The sequence below is a fragment of the Carassius gibelio genome, chromosome B2, assembly GCF_023724105.1.
Source record: "Carassius gibelio isolate Cgi1373 ecotype wild population from Czech Republic chromosome B2, carGib1.2-hapl.c, whole genome shotgun sequence".
NCBI lineage: Eukaryota > Metazoa > Chordata > Actinopteri > Cypriniformes > Cyprinidae > Carassius > Carassius gibelio.
The window spans coordinates 27,275,925-27,294,712 of NC_068397.1; the positions used below are offsets into that span (position 1 = coordinate 27,275,925).

The 18,788-nt window shown below is 36.2% G+C and overlaps 2 protein-coding genes and 1 pseudogene across 4 annotated transcripts; 2 read left to right on the forward strand and 1 right to left on the reverse strand.

Annotated features, from left to right (window-relative positions):
- The first annotated feature begins 2,178 nt into the window (after positions 1-2,178).
- LOC127951598 (secretogranin-2-like) lies at positions 2,179-5,292 on the forward strand. 2 transcript variants are annotated; one of them, XM_052549577.1, is made up of 2 exons: positions 2,179-2,340; positions 2,952-5,292. In XM_052549577.1, exon 2 carries the CDS (start codon positions 2,957-2,959, stop codon positions 4,724-4,726), a length of 1,770 nt encoding a protein of 589 aa, XP_052405537.1. In that variant the 5' UTR covers positions 2,179-2,340; positions 2,952-2,956; the 3' UTR covers positions 4,727-5,292. The 2 variants fall into 2 exon arrangements, with proteins under 2 accessions (XP_052405537.1, XP_052405538.1); XM_052549578.1 differs by lacking the exon at positions 2,179-2,340 and adding an exon at positions 2,699-2,829.
- Positions 5,293-5,575: 283 nt separating this feature from the next.
- Positions 5,576-13,445, reverse strand: LOC127951600 (AP-1 complex subunit sigma-3). Of its 2 annotated transcripts, none has more exons than XM_052549579.1 (5): positions 13,310-13,445; positions 8,524-8,702; positions 7,243-7,351; positions 6,891-7,028; positions 5,576-6,230 (listed from the first exon to the last, which is right to left on the reverse strand). In XM_052549579.1, the coding sequence occupies exons 1-5, from the start codon at positions 13,310-13,312 to the stop codon at positions 6,195-6,197; spliced, it is 465 nt and encodes a 154-aa protein (XP_052405539.1). In that variant the 5' UTR covers positions 13,313-13,445; the 3' UTR covers positions 5,576-6,194. The 2 variants fall into 2 exon arrangements, with proteins under 2 accessions (XP_052405539.1, XP_052405540.1); XM_052549580.1 differs by lacking the exon at positions 13,310-13,445 and adding an exon at positions 13,013-13,164.
- Positions 13,446-15,484: 2,039 nt separating this feature from the next.
- Positions 15,485-17,054, forward strand: LOC127950652 (dehydrogenase/reductase SDR family member 12-like; annotated as a pseudogene).
- The last annotated feature ends 1,734 nt before the right edge of the window (positions 17,055-18,788 follow it).

The window sequence follows — 18,788 nt, forward strand, 5'->3', positions numbered from 1 at the left end:
AACATCCCATAATGCTCACACACAGGTTTATGACTCATCTGACCATGTGACTGCTCCACTAACGTCAAGAGAGGCCTGTCTCACCCCTTTCTCCCCAGAGTGCCGTCAGTTGACTGTGGGTTACGAGTCCAGAACCAGTATGTGCTAAAAACAATATAAGAAATATATTCACTGTTCTGATTCTGTAATGTAGGCACTAACATGCCTTTTTAATATTTTTAATATATATTTTAATATAATTAATCTAAATTCTTATATTTATTAATATAAATGATGTTAAATAACAGCTTCTTCAGACCACCATATTGGTTTCTGGGTTCTTTAAGCACCAAATTTAAGCTTAACTCTCATGTTGTGCTCTGGTCATTTTTATATTTTCTTTTCTCAAAAATGCTAGTTTAGCATTATCGCATTGGACTCACACAGGGTATAACAAAACTGATCATTTTTATAGTTCTGTCTTTATTTTTCCCCCCTACTTTATTATACTTGTCAAGTTGCCCATCCAAAAATGACCAACCCACAAAATATGCTTATAAATTATGCTATATTATAAGCAAATATTGGATTCAATATTTTTTCTGCCAATTTTCTTTCAGTTAGCACAGGTTCTGTATTTATTTTTAGAACTGATTGATCCTAGCCCTTACTTGAGCAGCTTATGCTCCTCTTCTTAAGTGCTAATGCACCTCACTGGCAAAAAGGTCAACAAATAAAGATTTTTTTTTTCATTAAAAAACTGAGGTGCATACAGTACGTTAAGACCAATTAGGCTTATGATCAATCAGTTCCAAAAAGAAATAAAAAGCCTGTTCTACTTGAAAGAAAGGAGCTGACAAAAAGACTGAATCCAAGATTTATTTATAATACAGCAGAATTATTATTATTATTATTTTATTTTTTTAAGTATGTTAATTTTTGACCATAAAAACCAAACGATTTTAAGCACAGCAGAACAGTTAAATACCCAGGATAGCATGTCAAAAATAACTTAAGTCCAAGGTAGGTGTTTTTGCAAAACAAAGTAAAACTCTTTTTTCTTTTTGTACTTGGAAAGTAGAGCTATAAATACTTCAAACTATATGCTTCTTAAAGAGAGAGAGAGAGAGAGAGAGAGAGAGCGACTCAAAAAACAAAGCTTTCTCCGCAGAGACGTTTTGTCTGTGTTCCAGGAAAAGTGATCAAGTACAAATGAGTGTCATCTTGGCACTAATGTCACTAGGGCACATTATTCAGCTGCTGACAGGCTTCACCGCAGGATCTATTAGATGCTCGGGAATGTAGGTGTCTAGGGACAGTGGAAGAGAATAGATCCACAACCGGCAGATGTATATTTATCTGAGACCTTGCTCTCCCAGACGAGTCCCACAGTGCGTTTGTGCGTTTTTGTGTGTGACTCATCGCCTGACGATTTAACTCGCCTGTGACGCCTGTGCGTATAGAAAGACAGCGAACAAACCATTTTTACATCGCACACCTATGATATCCTCATTACTAATCTACTACAATCATTAAAAAATATTTTAAAAGTAACTGATATATGCCTGCATTAGGAATGTTTTGCAATTTAATTTACCATATATTCCATTCTCGGAAAAAAGTGCCAGTACCCTTTTAAAAGGTATGTAGCTTAATGTACTAATATATTAATCTGTAACATTTAGGGGTAAATAGGATATAAAGAAGTACCTTTATCGTTTGTGCATTTGGGTACCGCCCCAGTAAAAGCTTTGTATCTTTTTTATATAAAAGCGTAGCATAATTAGCTTTACAATTGTAAAAAATCATGGTATTTTCTCTTTAGGAAGCTTCAGAAACATTCTACCGTCTTGTTTACATACATACATATACATACATATATATACACATCTAATATATACACTATATATATATATATATATATCTCATTGGCAGCTTAAACCAGTTTAACAGTTTTATTGCATTATACAATTAGACAACACATTCACTGTATTGCAAAAGCGTCTGTTTAGTCATAGTAAAATCCTGTAAGGATATATGCTATGCAAATTTAGTTATACCTTTCTGTTGTTCACAAAAAGCACTATCCTCTTCTTTATGAATAAAACATACCTAAAATATATACCAAGAGGTTAATGCAAGAGGTTCAGTTTCTCAGAGATAAACGTTGTGAATGGTTACCATCGGTACGAATGGATTCAGAGCCGCGGAATTGCGTGAGCATCGGTGACGCATCGGTCAGGTGCCGCCTCATATAGCGCGGGGAGCTGTCCGGTGCTGAAACACAACCGAAGCGCATTGAGGCAGCACTGAGGACATGCTGTTTACGCTCATTCACATTATCTGAGCTCTACACAAAAGGTACGATGGCTCATTTTAATTTTTTTTTTTTGTGTGTGTGTGTTCACAAAATGACGCTCAGTGAAAACAGTTAACGTATGCGCTAGTCTGCTTTGCGAGGGTTACAGACGAGTAACGTTAGAGCTTTTGTTCCTTTTCTTTCCGGCTTTGTTGATTAGATACTATCACTCATCAGCAGCATATCTCATCTGTGGTTAATCTACTCGATTTCGTCGCGAATAGATCAATGAAATGTATTCCAACTAGACTGTTTTTTAAATCGAGATTTGTTCTTACAAACACATTTGAAAATATCAATAGTTCTGTTCTCAGAGATCCGTAGCCACAAGTGAAAGGTTACCTTGACAACAGGCGGTGACTCATCCGGTGCTGTTGTCATTTAAAAACATGTTGTGTTCTGACTGATCTCATTGCTTCTCTGGTGCTCGGAGCGTCGCTGCTTCTCGGTCTGGGATACAATTTTAACAACTCTAAGAACTGATTTCATAGGTAGTTTTTAAACTTGAAAAGAATTTTAGCTACACTACATGCATTTTGGTATTAGATATCAAGGTTGCACCATTAATAAAAACACTGCATGGATTAACTGTTTTGTGCTTGTTTATCTCTAGGCTGTATGATGTTGTCTCTACCGAAACTGTCCGTCGGAGGGGTGGCAGTCCTGCTTGTTTCCCTTCTCCAAACACTAACCATACAGGGCACCTCCTTGCGCCAACATCGCCTGCGAGGCGGAGACCAGAGTGGCTTCCTTGCTCCCAGCTCCGATATGATCAAAGCTCTGGAGTACATCGAAAGCTTGAAGCAGAGAGCCGATGGACCAGAGAGTCCAACAGGGGACTACGACGAGGTGGACAAATTCCGCTTTCTAGTGCAGCTTGCCTCCCAACAGGACGAGAACACACCCACGCGTGAGGATGCCACCCGTTGGCCTGAAAACAAGGTGCCACAGTGGGTTCGATCTCTGCTGCAGGTGCTTGAACAAGCTGGAGAGACTCCGGCAAGCCAGCCAGTGCCTGGAAACGAACAGCGTTCTCACAAGAGCAGACGCCCGGTGGCAGACGCAGAGAGCCCTGCTAGAGACTACGGGGGCTTTGTGAAGCCGCACAAGAAGTATCCGCTGATGTTTGAAGATGAGGAGAACGGCAGGGACAGCAAGCGTGCGACTGAGGATTTGGACGAGCAGTACACCCCTCAGAGCCTTGCCAACATGCGCTCTATTTTCGAAGAGCTTGGTAAACTATCTGCCACGCAGAACCAGAAACGAGAGAACCAGGATGATGACGATGCCATAGATGATGGAGACCTCTACAAGGTTAGAAACCTGGCGTACGAGGACGTGACCGGAGGGGAGGAATGGGTACCGCTAGAGGAGCAGCTCGAGACAGAGGAAGTAGTTAAAGGAAGCCGTGAAGAATACGAACGAGGGCTAGGAGATAACGGAGAGCAGGGCGAGGCCATTGATAGACGAGCTAGCCCTACTGAAGACGCTGACGAGAACTCAGACGATGACACAAAACTTGTGGATTACTACCTGTTGAAGGTCTTGGAGATGACAAACCAGGCACAAAAACGGGACCTGATGGAAGGAAGGAGGAGGCTACTGTCCCAACCCTCTCTAATCGACCCTAGGGCTATCAAACAACTGCTGTCAGCTATTTCAACGAAGCTCCAGGTGCCTCCAGAGGACCTGGTTGGAATGCTCTTCATGGAGGAAACCAGAAAACAACAACAACGCCTTCCTGAAACCCAGCTGGCTCGGAAGCCCAGCCAACCTCGTTTTAAGAGCCGTGTCATCAAGTATTACAACGGTCGACAGCCTGAAGTCACAGTGAGCGATATCCATCCTGATGTCAAAACTGAGGATATCCTGAAAGTCCTTGGGTTAGGGAATCTGGCCAATAAGAATGCAAAGCTTTCTTTGCTAAAGCAAAGGCCCTACAAAACAGCCATGGCAAAGTACTTCAACCCCAGCGGAAGACGGGGAAGCTTGTTCCTGTCCGAGTTAAACAAAGCTCCAAGCAAAAGAAAAGATGATTACAATGATGATGCAGTGGATGAGGATGAAGAGTCAACCTTCCTAGCAGCCAAACTCCTGACTGAGTACCCCGACACCAGCTCGAGCGATCGCAAGAGAGCCATCGATTCTACCATGAACGGACAGTTGCCTTATGATTTGTATGAGGAGGCCATGAAAGATTTCTTTGATCAGGTTGATAATGGAAAAAGCATGCCCACCAAAAGAGACACCCAAGGAAAAGAGGAGCCCGAAGCACCCCAAAAGCCGCCCACTCAAGATTTAGCACAGGAGACCGTAGATCAAACCCCACCTGTGCCTGGAACAGAAGAGGGTAAAGAGTATCACGGGAAAATGGTTGTAGGAATGTGAAGAGCCTGAGCGTGTATTTTTTTCCTCCTGCTCTTATTCTGACAAGTCCCACCCCTTGACCTTTTATCTATTTGATATGGTTGCTATGGCTACATGAACGACTACTGAACTGTCCAAATTGCAAACTGGTTGTAAGAAACTCCTACTGTCCAATCCTGCCACAGAAGGGACTTGTCGGAGTATGAAAGGGGAAAGAAATATTGCTTACTCGTGGGACATGCCTATATCTCCTCAAAAGCTATTAAAAAAAGTAAACAGTTTAAAGTGCTTTAGTTTTCATGGAATTCTATATGATGTAAATATATATGGTATATCAATGTGCAGGAGTTCAAGTGTATTTTATCTGTCGTTTATGAATTGGTGGTCCTCGAAATGTTTTCTTGTTCCTTTTGTTGGTATCAAGAGAATGTTCCTGTAGTCGTAGGACTCCCCTTGCTGCAATCTTTACAGGCTACTTCATTATCAAACCAATAAAGATGGATGTGATTCTCATTTATAAATCATTTTGTACGTGTTTTAAAGTGTGAGAAGAGAAACATGAATAAAGCATTACCGTATTATTTTTCCTCTCGCCGTATTGTGCTGCCTTATTACACTGAACATGATTCAACATAAAAAATATCATATTATGACTTAAAACAAGAAACATGAAACCCAGTGTGTGTTAGATCTTAAAAGTGAAGAAAAAATATCACGTATTGAAATTTACATTTGATGTCATAGAAAAAGCCAAGGGTGTCCACACTTGATGATACAGGACCTAAAACAGTGCCAAGCATCGTCTTATATTAAGAGATATTAATAGAAAACAAATCCATTACAGTGCACAAAAATAAACTGCTGGAGGGATTTTAGAGAGCACTGGATGCATTTAATTAGAGAAAATTGCAAACACTTGCCTGAGACTAAATCATATCAAAAAGACCATTTTAATAAGACAATATCAACAAAGTGTGCTGATAAAGCAGCATTAACATTTCATCAAAAATGAGTTTTCCTTTCTTGAACTAAATGTGTCCTGAGACATGCAAACATGATTAAAAACCATGAAAAGGCACTTCAGAAAAGCCAAGGTTTAAGGTTATTGCAAATATATGCACATTATATAAAATGATTTTGGCATACAAGTTGAAAATTATCAGCTGAATCTATGGTTGCATTTGTATATGCATGCTGGAGCCATCACAGAAATTCTGCATAACATTTATTTATTTATAAGCTGACATAACCTATTCAAAAACACAACATGAACCCTGATTCAGTTCTATTGAAATGTTAGTGGAGGTGATAAAGGGGTTCATACAAGCATTGAGAAGAAAATAATAATAACAATAAATAAGAAAAATCCCTCATGAATGATGTCTGTAATTTCTTGCCATGAAAAATTGTGTCCTGAGTGAAGGACACAACCTACACTGCGGAGGCAGGCTTCTTTCCCTTTTGTCACATTGGATCACGTCAGCTGCCGTCAGAAGGCTGGTTTGCTCATGTATTCTTCCATCGTCTGAAGAGAAGAAAACAGGCAAATAACGGATTCTTCAGATGTCTGGACCCTGCTTATTAGAATGATATGTGGACAACACATGATCAGATGCCATATGTGTCTTAAAGGAAGAGTTGGCTCCAAAATGAAAATTAGCTAATCATTTATTCACCCTTGTGTCATTTATACCCCTTATGCTATAGTGCTGTGAGTGCTCAATATGCCAGCTTTGAATGGGAGCAAATCACATAATTTTCAATTAGGAGGGAACTATTCTTTTAATGAGGCATGCTGGGAAAGCTGGCATTTAGTGGTACTGAGAGCTGCTCTGTAAAACAACACTCTCAGACAGGTCTGTTTATTTGTCTGTCTTTGTCAAATCTATAAAGTTTAATGAAGGTGACAGCCAAAGTAGAGCTTTATAACTGTGTGGGCAGCACCATTAAAACAGCTGCAGGTGCTTTCGATCTGAAATGTCTGTCTCGGAAACACTGATTGAGATTGTGTCAACATGTGTCCAATTATTATTATCATTATTATTATTTAAAAAATTTCAAAACAGCAGCAATTTACAGGGATGGAAGATACTTTTTTCTACTATAAAACTGTTAAATAAAACTTATTTTCAGTTTCATTTTTCAAACATATTCACCTAAATGCAGATTAAATTTAGTGTCTCACCTCTTGCAGCATATCAGAGGCCTCTACAGACTTTGCAATAGACTGTTTTGACGTCTCCTGAATCTCTCCACCCATCAGAAACTCATCCAGGATGAAATAAGCCTTCTCAAAGTTAAAGATGATGTCCAGCTCACATACCTTTAAGATAATATTACACAGACAAAAATTGGTATAAAAAAAGAATAAAGAGACACAGAATAAAATAACTAAAATTCAGTGTTCAGTCTATACAAAAAAATGTATTTAATAAAATAGAAACAGGAAATATAAACAATAATGTAACATATCTTTTATTAAATATATACAAATATTTGCTCCAGATGTGATAAATTAAGAAACTGAATGTATTTACATTGCCAAAGTATTTGTCAAGTAGCTCCACATAACGGTGCAGAATCTCTAAAGCCAGAAGTTCATTATCCTGGTTCTCCAAAGCACAGCAGAAATACAGACTGGCGTACCTACAAACAAGTAGGAAAACACAGACGTATGCTTATTTTCATTCATAAAAAAATAAATACTGAAAATAGTACACACTATCCTCACAATTGCCATCTACAGTCTTTGTAATGCAACGGCTCACATGGCAAATATCTGTATAAAAATAAAAAAAAACAGGAAAGAACAGAGAGACTGGTTTAAGAAAAGTGTGAAATACAGATCTGAACCAGAAGAGTGTGAGTAACAGGCTCTCAGGAACACAAGTGTGAAAACTCACTCTGAGAAACACGATAATTTCAGTCCCTGACCGAAGGATATTCACCAAGAATATAGCCAGGCTCTGAAGCATTAAAGTTTACAAGCACAATTAAACATTTTCTCTAAAATATTTCCATACCCAAAGTTCTTCAGTGGTTCTTTGCATTTTATTATTCAGAAAATCCCTCTTTTTGGTACATTTGCTACTATACAGTGTTAAAATATGGTTTTACAGATTAAAAAGCTCTTTATAACATATCGTATTCACTCACTTTTTTATGATCAAATCAGTTCAGAAAAAATAAAAGCGAAGTCTTATTTTACTTGGAAGGTCGCATTAATAAATGGATTGTAAATGATTTTTTATATTGATAAAGAGTATTTAATCTTCAGAAGTGACATTAAAATGTTTATAATACACCTTCTAACTGATTTATCATAATGAAAAGATGAAGCACTAATATTTCCCATTGTGAGCATGTGGGTCCATTTTCAGACACAATTGAGGGGTAATAGAGGGCCATTGTGTAAAAAGCTGCCACTAGGTTTGGCCAGAAAACAAGGAGGACTCAGAAAGGGGCATGTCGTCAGCTAATGACATAAGCAATAGCAGGAGAACTGGGCTGAACCAGTTTTAAAACTACAGCACAGGACGGAGCAACAAACACGATCCGGACGCAGAAACCTTCCCATGTGGTATTTTAATTAGCCCACACAAGATCTTGACTGCTGACTAGATTTTAGAATCTTTTGCTCACACCTTGTGATGACTAATGACCAAACACGAGCGCCTAGCAGCTGGGCTTTTAATTAATGCTGAATCTAACACCATCATTTTGTTTGAAACCAGCATGCTCTTACTGAAGACATACTGAAAATAGTCCTAAATTTAATCCTGCGGGACATTCCCCATGGGCCTGGGATGAATGCTCACCTCTTATAAACAATCTTCAGGTCCTTCCAGTGCAGGAAGTTACATGTGCGTGGTTTTCGTGACAACACCATAGTGGTCATGTCCTTCACAATCTTCTTCCTCTCTCTCTCTGGCAGGGGCAGGAACCATTTCTGCAGCCGTAACTTCCCCTGACGACTGAACAGCAACAGGAAGTGCATCTGTCGGGAAAAAAAGAACATGCATTAATTAATGATGGTTTCATTCTTTCATCTTATGGAGTGGGTGTTGTCTAGTGGTTAATGATTCAGGTTGGTTATCCAAAAATTGCAGGTTCAAACCCCAAAGGTGATGAGTTACCAAGACTGTTCCTTGGAACACAGTCATGAGAAATGTGCCAACAGTGAAAATACACTATGGATGAGTCTGAGATTAATCGTGAATAATCCTTTACTTTTCATTTTAAGTGAATGTTGCTTTTTGTACTGGTCTGTATCATATATAACCAAAACTTCATAGAAAACTTTAACTGTTGCAATACATTTAAAAGGAAAAATATTATACATCTATGTACAAAATACTCTTTATGCAGGGCTTTTCTGCAGATGCTGAAGGGAAGCAGATGGTATGAAATTCTGCAACACAGCAGGTGGACTAAACGGTTTCACACTAGAGTCAAGGCCAAAATGATTCAAGTGGGTGGACGTCATTCTGTACCTATGAAGTGTACCCGTATCCTTACTATTTACAGTACCTCCCATCAACCACATAACCACAATCACATTTTATTACATTTTTCTTTAAATTTATAAGATCACATATGTGCCAAGATGAAGACTGCATTTGAACAGCTGTGCTGGAAATCTGGTAGTGCATGAAAAAAAATTTTCAGCAATCTGTCGACTAAATTCATCACGGTCTTCAATTGAGAGGAGCTCTTCATTTTAGCATCTGTGCAATTTAACAACATGTCCCTCAACAACAGTCACATCTCAGGTTTACAAATAAACACCATGGAGTAACTGCACCAGATTCTTTGTGGTTTGGCACAAACTTGACAACAGAGCTAACTAAACTTTTGAATACTCAATAAGTGAATCTCACAGCTTTGCTCAGACATGGCGTCAATGCAAAAACCTTCCTGGCAACGTTACAGCTGAGTAACCTATCCTCAACCTCAACGTAGAGCTTGTGCACTAGCCTAGGTTATCATGTGGTGCTCATGCGAGAAACGCAGGTTCATATCTGGCCTGCATTGTGTTCTGATCCCACTTCCCCCATATTTCCTCTCTCTGGTCTTGTGGAGCCTGTAAAAACAATTCTAGGAATTTTAGGAAACAGGAAATACACAGAAAAAGACCAAATGCACTTCAGACAAAGAACTATAGATAGCCTTTTCACTGTCTCACAAACCCAATCAATGAGAGATTCAATATCCGTGAGACAAAGATCCTGTCAGTGACAGGATGGACCCCTGCATGAATCCTTTCCACACAAGAACTAATCAGCTAAATGCAATGACACCAAGAACAAAATTTCGGAGAACTTCTAATTTCTCCTCCCCCTTTCATTTGCACAGAAATCTGGCAATGCTTGAAAAAGCTGTCTTCTCATTGACATACGTCACGGATAGAGAGAATGTGATGCTCTCTTACTGAGTCACACAAACTGCTTTTTTCACAGAATTATCAGGTCACAACTGTTAACAGAAACTATTACACAGAAACCTGAGTCACACCTCTGAAACAAGATTAAAAACACACTAAATAAATGGAACCGGGCTGTTCACTTTTATTGCTTGAAAAAGGCATTTCATAAGAAAAACTTCACAGAAATGAGTAATGATGAGCAATAAAACAGCGTTCAATACAGAGACATTTATAATAACTGAATTTTTTTTTTTTCAAATGACAGTTTTGAAGAAATATAAAAACGTGCAGTATATCCTAAATCCCTGTGCAGAATACAGTATTCCAGAGTGCAATTATTTCTAATGAACTGAAAAACTTAAATATAACTAAATCATTAATTATGCTGTCGAAAGTTACACATTTTCTACACAAAATTAATTGTTTTTACTTCCAATATTTTGACTAGACATCAACTGCTGAATTAAACAGTGTAATGCAGTCATATGACAACGAGCAAATAGGCCTAACTATTCTAAATGTCTATTGATTGTTCCATTGCATATTACTTATTATTTTGCATAAAATCAGCATTGTACAGTATAATATGGTTATATGCAATACGCTAAAATTCCATATCCAGTTCATCAATGAATGTCTTATGGGTTTAAAAGTTTCTTGCAAGAAATAATTTATTTTACCGTTACATTGTCACTTCTGGCCAATATAAGAGCCTACAATCCATAACAACACTTCCATCTCCTGTGGATTAAAATTCAGAGACAAATTATTTTCCACTTGTAAACAGAGCTGAATCTGTGCATATTTTTTCTCTCCTGATTCATATAAGATGGCATTTCACCAGAGAAAGCATTATGGATAAAGGAAATTTTTTTTTAAGTTAAATTTGATTAAATTGTTTATTACAAACAGCTTTTTTCACTTTACAATACATTTTACTGATGAACTGGAGTGGTGTGGATTATTGTGATCTTTTTATCAGCTGTTTGAACTCTCATTCTGATGGCACCCATTCACTGCAGATGATTCATTAGTAAGCAAGTGATGTAATGCTAAATTTCTCCAAATCTGCTCTGAAGGAGAAACAAATTCATCCAGATCTTGGATGGACTGAAGGCGAGTACATTTTAGGTGTGTTCCTGTGTCTCAGTGGGAGAGCATTGCGTTAGCACCGCAAAAGGTCATGGGTTCAATTCCCAGGAAACACACAAACTAATAAAAAAAAAAAATGTTTAGCCTGAATCCACTGTAAGTCGCTTTGGATAAAAGCATCTGCTAAATGTAAATGTAAATTTTCTATGTAAAATGCGTGAAATATTTCTTTAAGTGTAAAAACATGATAATTTTCACACAACTCAAACCATCAAGAAGCAATCAGTCCTAAGGTTTGTCCTCCTAAAGTTGATTGTTATGTTTAATGAGAGAATTAATGAATCTGCTACAAGCAACTCATTTTGCTTGCAAACACACATGCACACAGATGCAGGAACACCAGGTGGGGAAATGGAACCGTCAGCTGCTTCATTGTTATGACCAAAACATGCTGGCAAAGAGTTTATTTGCTTCCTCAGTAAATCCTGATGAGAGACGAAAGTTGAAAACACAAGGAAAAAAAACAAGGAAACAGAAGCATGCACCATGCAGTGCGTCGGGTCTACTATTGTGCTCCAGAGGAATATGATTCTCTGAAGTATTTCTTCAGCATGGAACACCCATCTCATGCCAACAGGAAGAGAAAAGAGAAAGAAAACTGTGCTACAACTATTAAGTTACATGTATCTTTATCTCTACATTCCACACTTTCTCTCCTTACACACACACCCCTCTCCCTCTCTCCCACACACAAAGTTTCACCAGGGAAGGGTTTAAATGACGCTCCGAGCTTCCTCTTGAGCCGGTTCCTGCTTAGATTTCAGTTCTGTGTTGCTCTGATTTCATTTTCCTTCTATTGTTGGGGTCGACACAGCTGTGAGTGGCTACAGCACACAGGAGAACATGCGTATTAACACACTCGCTGCAGTTTAAATGAGATTCTGCAGTGTGTTGTTATCTCTTTGAAATTAAAAGGGCCACTTCTTCATCACTTGTAATTACTCAGATGAATACAGACAATATCAGATGAAGCATTGTTGACCTGCATGTATTGTATTACTATTCTGGAGAGAATTTGCCAACACTTACCAAATTCATATATATATATATATATATATATATATATATATATATATGCTGTAAATAATAATACTAATAATGATGTAATTCAATAAAAAAAATGCATTAAAATATTACTCAGTTTGAAAGTAAATTTATTTTTAGATTTATTTTACGTTTTTATGTTTTTTCATACAAACAAATATGTATGAGCAAAATTATTATTAGTAATATAGATTACTGGCTGATTTCAATAGACAACATTATATTTTTACAGCATGATTGTCATGTAATTTGAGTATTAAAGTATTGTTTTTAAATGTATTAATAGTTAATTAATAAATAAATTATATAGAAAATATAATTATTATTCAATATCAATATATTACTCAATATAAAAAAAAAATTATAATAGCAAATGTTAACATTTCATTTGTTATACTGTGATTAAGGTACTCTTAACTCATTCTTCTTCATTCTTGCACACATTAACCAGAAGAACAAATAGCTCTTCTGTAAACATGTCAGCAGCAGTCAAACGTCAAACACACTTTGTTCTAGTCAACTTCTAGTTGAACGACAAATAAAAGAGTTTACCCGGCCGCCAAATCAAGTAAGCTAAACCAGAACTTTGCATGCACGTTTTCTCCAAACAAAGGTTTTATAACAATTTGCGTTCCGAGTGTCAAAATCTGACAGTCCAGTTCCAGTATCGAGGGAAACGAACAAACCTGTTTGTCCAGACAGATGAGATTACTTTAACACCTTTAACTCCCTCAGCATTTAAATGACACCCGATTAATTTGCTCAGACTTTGAATAAAACAACTTTAGGTGAATTACACCAGCTCTAAATGACACTGTTTTCTTTCATTACAAGCAGCTCATGAAGGACGGAAGTTTTAAAGTCCGCAGGTGCACTCGCATTTAAGTCCTGACACGTGCACGAGGCTCAACCTGTGGAAGAAATCACCTGTGATCTAAATGTGTGCTTTTAGGCGAGGAAAAATAATAAACTGTGTAACTTACCATATTGAAGTAAGAAATTCAGAAAGAATGTTAAAATCCACAAAATTCCTATCCTCTTCCCGGCTGGTCAAGGCCGGAGTCATCGCTGCCCTTCCCAAACTGTGGGGAGAGAGAAAAGCTACGCATGCGCAGATGCGTATCTGAGCGGTCGGCTTTGTTTTCGCCTGCCATGTCTGAGCTCTGATTGGTTAAAGCATTGCACCTGTCTTGAAAGGGGCGGGACAACACCCTCCTCACATATTTTCCTGTACGTTACCTTTAAAACGCCTTTTGTAAATGCAGCCTTCATATTTACGGATATAGATATGACATGAATGACTATGTTGTTAAGCAACCAACTTAAAAAACAACGAAGAATAAACTATTTTTGTTTAAAAAATATAATATAATAATATTAAAGTACAGTTTGCTATTATGAATATTATTATCTTGTTATTCACTTAAAAAAAAAGATTAATTGAATTACTATTTTTTTATGGTAAGTGGTTGCTTTATGGTAAGTGACTTCACTAAAATAAATTGATTGCAACCACTTACCATTAAAAAAAAAAATTAAATTCAATGAAACATTTTTTTTTCAGTGTTCATGAGAACAATAACTGGCTTTATATGATAAATAACTGTTGGGTCAAAGTCTACCTTGTTGAGTCCTATTTCTTAACCAATTGAGTTTGAATGGAAGACGATTATTAATCATTTATTTTTATTTAAATTTTATGTTCTTACTTTTTTCTTTTATGGTATTTGTATATATATATTTATATATATATTATCTTTTATTACACATGACGTGGATTCGTCTGTAGGCTACTCAGAGCAATGTCTAAGTCCAAAATGTCCAGTCAGGTTCTAGTCCAAGTTCATTTATAATTGAAGTCCGAGTCCAAGTACCCCAACTATGAATAAAAGTATTCTTTATTCGTCATTTAACACTTGAAAATGTACACAAATTAGAAAGTAGGTTCACGGTAAATGAACAAAAAATTACTATTTTGTGTGTAATTATTAATCATTATGCAATTACTAAATATTTTGGAAATGTACAAAATTTACAGGTCAAATACTTAGATTTTACTACATTTTTTCCAAAACATTGCAAGTTTTTTCAAGCTTCCGTAGGTATTGGAGGGTTTTTTGGTTATTTGGAAAGTCATTTTTTTGCATAAAAGGCAAACACTTGAAAAGTGAACACCACCTGACTTCATTTATTTGCATGACCTTGCTTGTATATAATTGATTCCCTCTGACACTAGAGGGAGTCCTCTGGAGCTACAGCAGTCACAAATGCATCTGTCAGGAGTCATATCTCCAAGTAGGGGTTACAGTCCAGTAGAGAAGAAACAACAAATTTGTCTCTGCAGGAACATAGTGTGGTTTATCAAGGGAATGAGGGAGTATACAAAGTAAATTACTTTTTGAATTTCGTACCGAATTCAGTTTGTGTTGTTGAGGTAATTGGGCTACTTTACTGCTGATAACTTTTGAGAAAGTTTGTTGGAAATTATTTTCTAATTAGTGCAATAAGATGGTTTTCATTGCTATGATGATTTAATAATTTGCTAAATGATTCTGGCCTGAGCATATATTCAGCAGCTGTTCAGAGCTGCTACAAAAACAAAGTCTTAAACTGTGTTCTCGCAAGCCAAATGTTATTAAATGTAGTGGTTTCTTGCACAAATGTTGTTTTTGAAGTTTCCCAAGTCATCTTCTCTGACATGCATTCATCCAAGCCCTCAGTTAAAGGTCAGTCATCAGTAGGCCCTATTGAGACCCCCCGCTGCTCTCTCAGGTGTCCACACAGAAGCTCATTTGGCCCCTGATCAGGGCTCTTGTCTTAGGAGCTTTGTCTCAGATGCACAGAGGTCACATAACAGTTCAACAATTGCCTTAAAAAACACATTTTTATGGACAACACAGCTCTTGAGGTTTTATGCTGGTTGTGTTTCTGATTTGATTCATGTGCTGGATGTTGTCAACAGGTCTGGATTTGAGAATGCCTCTTTGTAGCGAAGGACCTGGATGTGTCCATGGTAGGCCGTTCCTTCATAATCACTGGAGCCAACAGCGGGAATAGGGAAGACAACGCTCATGGCCATAGCCAAAAAAGGTTTGTTTTACAGTCACACAAACACTTTTTAGGTTACAATATTATTTTTCCGACTATAAATCTATAGTATGATTGCAGGAGATGGTAGTATGGTACCTTAATACTGTGTATACCATTATGTTCTGAATGATTAGCATTTTCCTATAGCATGGTAGATACAATATACATGTAGTTTTTGGTAGTGAGAAAAATATATATTAAGATTGATAATATAACATGTATATTATTACATACATCAATATTAAATAGATAACACAATACAATACTGTTGAAAGGTTTGGGCTTGGTAAGATTTGATGTTTTTAAAAGGCTCTTATGATCACCAAGTCTGCATATATTTGTGAAAAAATACAGTAAAGTATAAAGTAAAATTGTGAAATATTACAGTTTTACAGTTGTTTTTTTTCAGTGTATTATTGTTAAATATAATTTATTCCTGTGATGATAAAGCTGAATTTACAGCATCATTAGTCTTCAGCGTCACATGATCCTTAAATAATTTAGACTCATTTATTGCTTATGTATCTACTGTAGGAGGTTTATATCCATGTGTTGGACCTCTCAGAGACGAGAAAGGTGTGGGAGTTTGGCCTTTAAGAAGGAGCATTCATTGCTTAGTGTTTTGGTATCAGAGAGCTCCTTTAAGAGATTCCCATCATACCTCACTATATTAAAGAAAATAGCAGGATTCAGCTGAAGCTTACAGGTGCAGGACAGATGAAGACACATCCTCTCCTCTAATCTCTCTCAGATCAATAATGCCAGATGTATGGTGAACCAGAGGGAAATAAGCTCTGACGGACTGGAGAACATTTTTGCAACTAATACACCTGGTAAGACACAAGTCAAATGTCATTATTTTTAAAAGTCTCTTATGCCCACCAAGCTGTGTATGGCATCAAAAACAACAGCATACTCTTATACATTTACACATTTAGCAGACACTTTTATTCAAAGCAACTGTTCAGTTTGCTGCTTAATATTTGTGTGGAAACTGTGGTGCGTGCAGGATTCTTTAAAGAATAGGGATTTATTGGAAATATTTGAAACCTTTTGTAACATTATAAATGTCTTTACAGTCACTATCTTTGCTGAATTTTTTTTTCATTACAAAAATCGTGCTGACCCCTGAGTTTCTATAATATTCTTTAGTAGAATATATATTCTGTTCTAAAACGTAGAACATGTTGGATGCAGTATTTAATCGAATCGTGTCCGCTGTAGGTATTTATGTTCTGACTAAATGTCTGATTCCATTGCTGGAGAAGAGCAGGGACCCTCGAGTTGTGAGTGGATAAACAACATTGATCTCAATGCCTTGATTTATTAAATACAATTCAGCCTGAGATTGCAGTCTTTCACAGTGCATATGTGAAGACATATACAGTTATTGTGTTTTTGACACAACCTATGATAGATGTGTTTATATTATAATAAAAGCTATGTGTACACATCCACATGGTATCTGTTTCTCTCTCATATTGTGCCATATTTTGTATTTTAATCATGTGTTGTGATGATAATAATGTAGATCACGGTGTCATCTGGAGGGATGCTGCACAGAAACTAAACACAGACGACCTGCAGACTAAGAGAGATACGTTTGATGGTACCATGGTATATGCACAAAACATTTAGAGACAATATTTTGAGAATTAGTGTTTTGCCTCTTAATTTACTATTTTGTGTTATAATTTGTTTTATCAGTGAATGATTGCTATTTTTATTGCTCATACATTTATTTATTTAGAAGACTTATAGCAGCAATACTTAAATGTTTAGCACAGACAAAACACCACTCACATTTTCTGTTTCAAAATAATAGTCAGTGTGATATTTTTTAATTAAAAATGTCAAATTTGAGGAAATCATATTCTAAAATTACAAATATTATATATATATATATATATATATATATATATATATATATATATATATATATAGTAAACTATATTTTTATAAAAGTTTTATGTCATTTTTATTAGTTTTGTCTTTTTTTAAATGTCTATACTTGGTTAGTCATTCATTTGTTTATTTTTTTAGTATTCATATTTTAGTACTCAATGAAAAATGAAAAATGTGAAAAAGTTTACCACACATTTTCTTTTTTTCTTTTTTAAGTCAATATAAAACCTTTAAATGTAGATTTTAGATATACTAATGATTAATAACAAAGAAAAAATAAAATCAAATATACCCAATTTACATTTATTTTTAATTCTTATCTTACAGAAAAGTACCCTGGTATATAAATGTGGTAATCAATTAAATATATCAAAGCAACATCTGAGACTGAACTGTGGTGCTTTTTAGTCAAGTGTTGGCAGACATTTTCTTGATGAATGTATTATACGGATGGTGTGAAAAAGATTATATAGATAAATTTTATTAATGAAAAGAGACTAAAAGTCATGAAGAGTTAGTATTAAATTGAGATGAGCCGGATTACCTTTCTCTCAGCTGTTGCCAAGCAACAGGTGACACAGAGTGCCAGCAGTGGCATCTCTATTAAACAATATCTGATGCAGTAATGATGATGACCTTTTACTAAACACTCGTTATGTGTCCCTCTGTGTGTGTGCGTCCACAGAGGCGGACATCTGGGCCAAAGCAAATCCCAAAATTCATTTCTCTGTGATGCTCCGACACACCGGGTATTACTCATTTTATAAGTCAACAAGCAAAATAATCTGCTACTTACGGCCAGCATGGTTATGATAGTGAAAATGACATACAGCCAAGTATGGTGACCCATACTCAGAATTCGTGCTCTGCATTTAACCCATCCAAAGTGGACAGACACAGAGACAGAAACACACACTTATGTTGCGGCACCCAGGGAGCAGTTGGGGGTTTGTTGCCTTGCTCAAGGGCACCTCAGTCATGATATTGCCAACCCGAGACTCGAACCCACAACCTCAAGGTTAAGAGTCAAACTCTCTAACCACTAGGCCACGACTTCCCCACATAATATATACACACATATATATATATACACACATTTATTTGTTTATTTATTTACATATAAAGTACATATTTTATATTTTAAAAGTGATTTTTATAAAAAGAAATGTTTTATTATAATTACAGGTATATTCATTTAATGTAATGTTTTATATATATATATATATATATATATATATATATATATACACACACACACACACACACACATTATATGTGTATACATTATATACACACATATAAAATATATTTATTTACATTCAAATACATTTTAAATAAAATAAAATAAAAATATATATATAACTACAATAAATTGACTTAAATTAAAATACAAATGAAAATGTATATTTAATTTTAAATAAATCTTTTAAAAAAAATGACAAACTTAAATAGCAGACTCTTCAATTC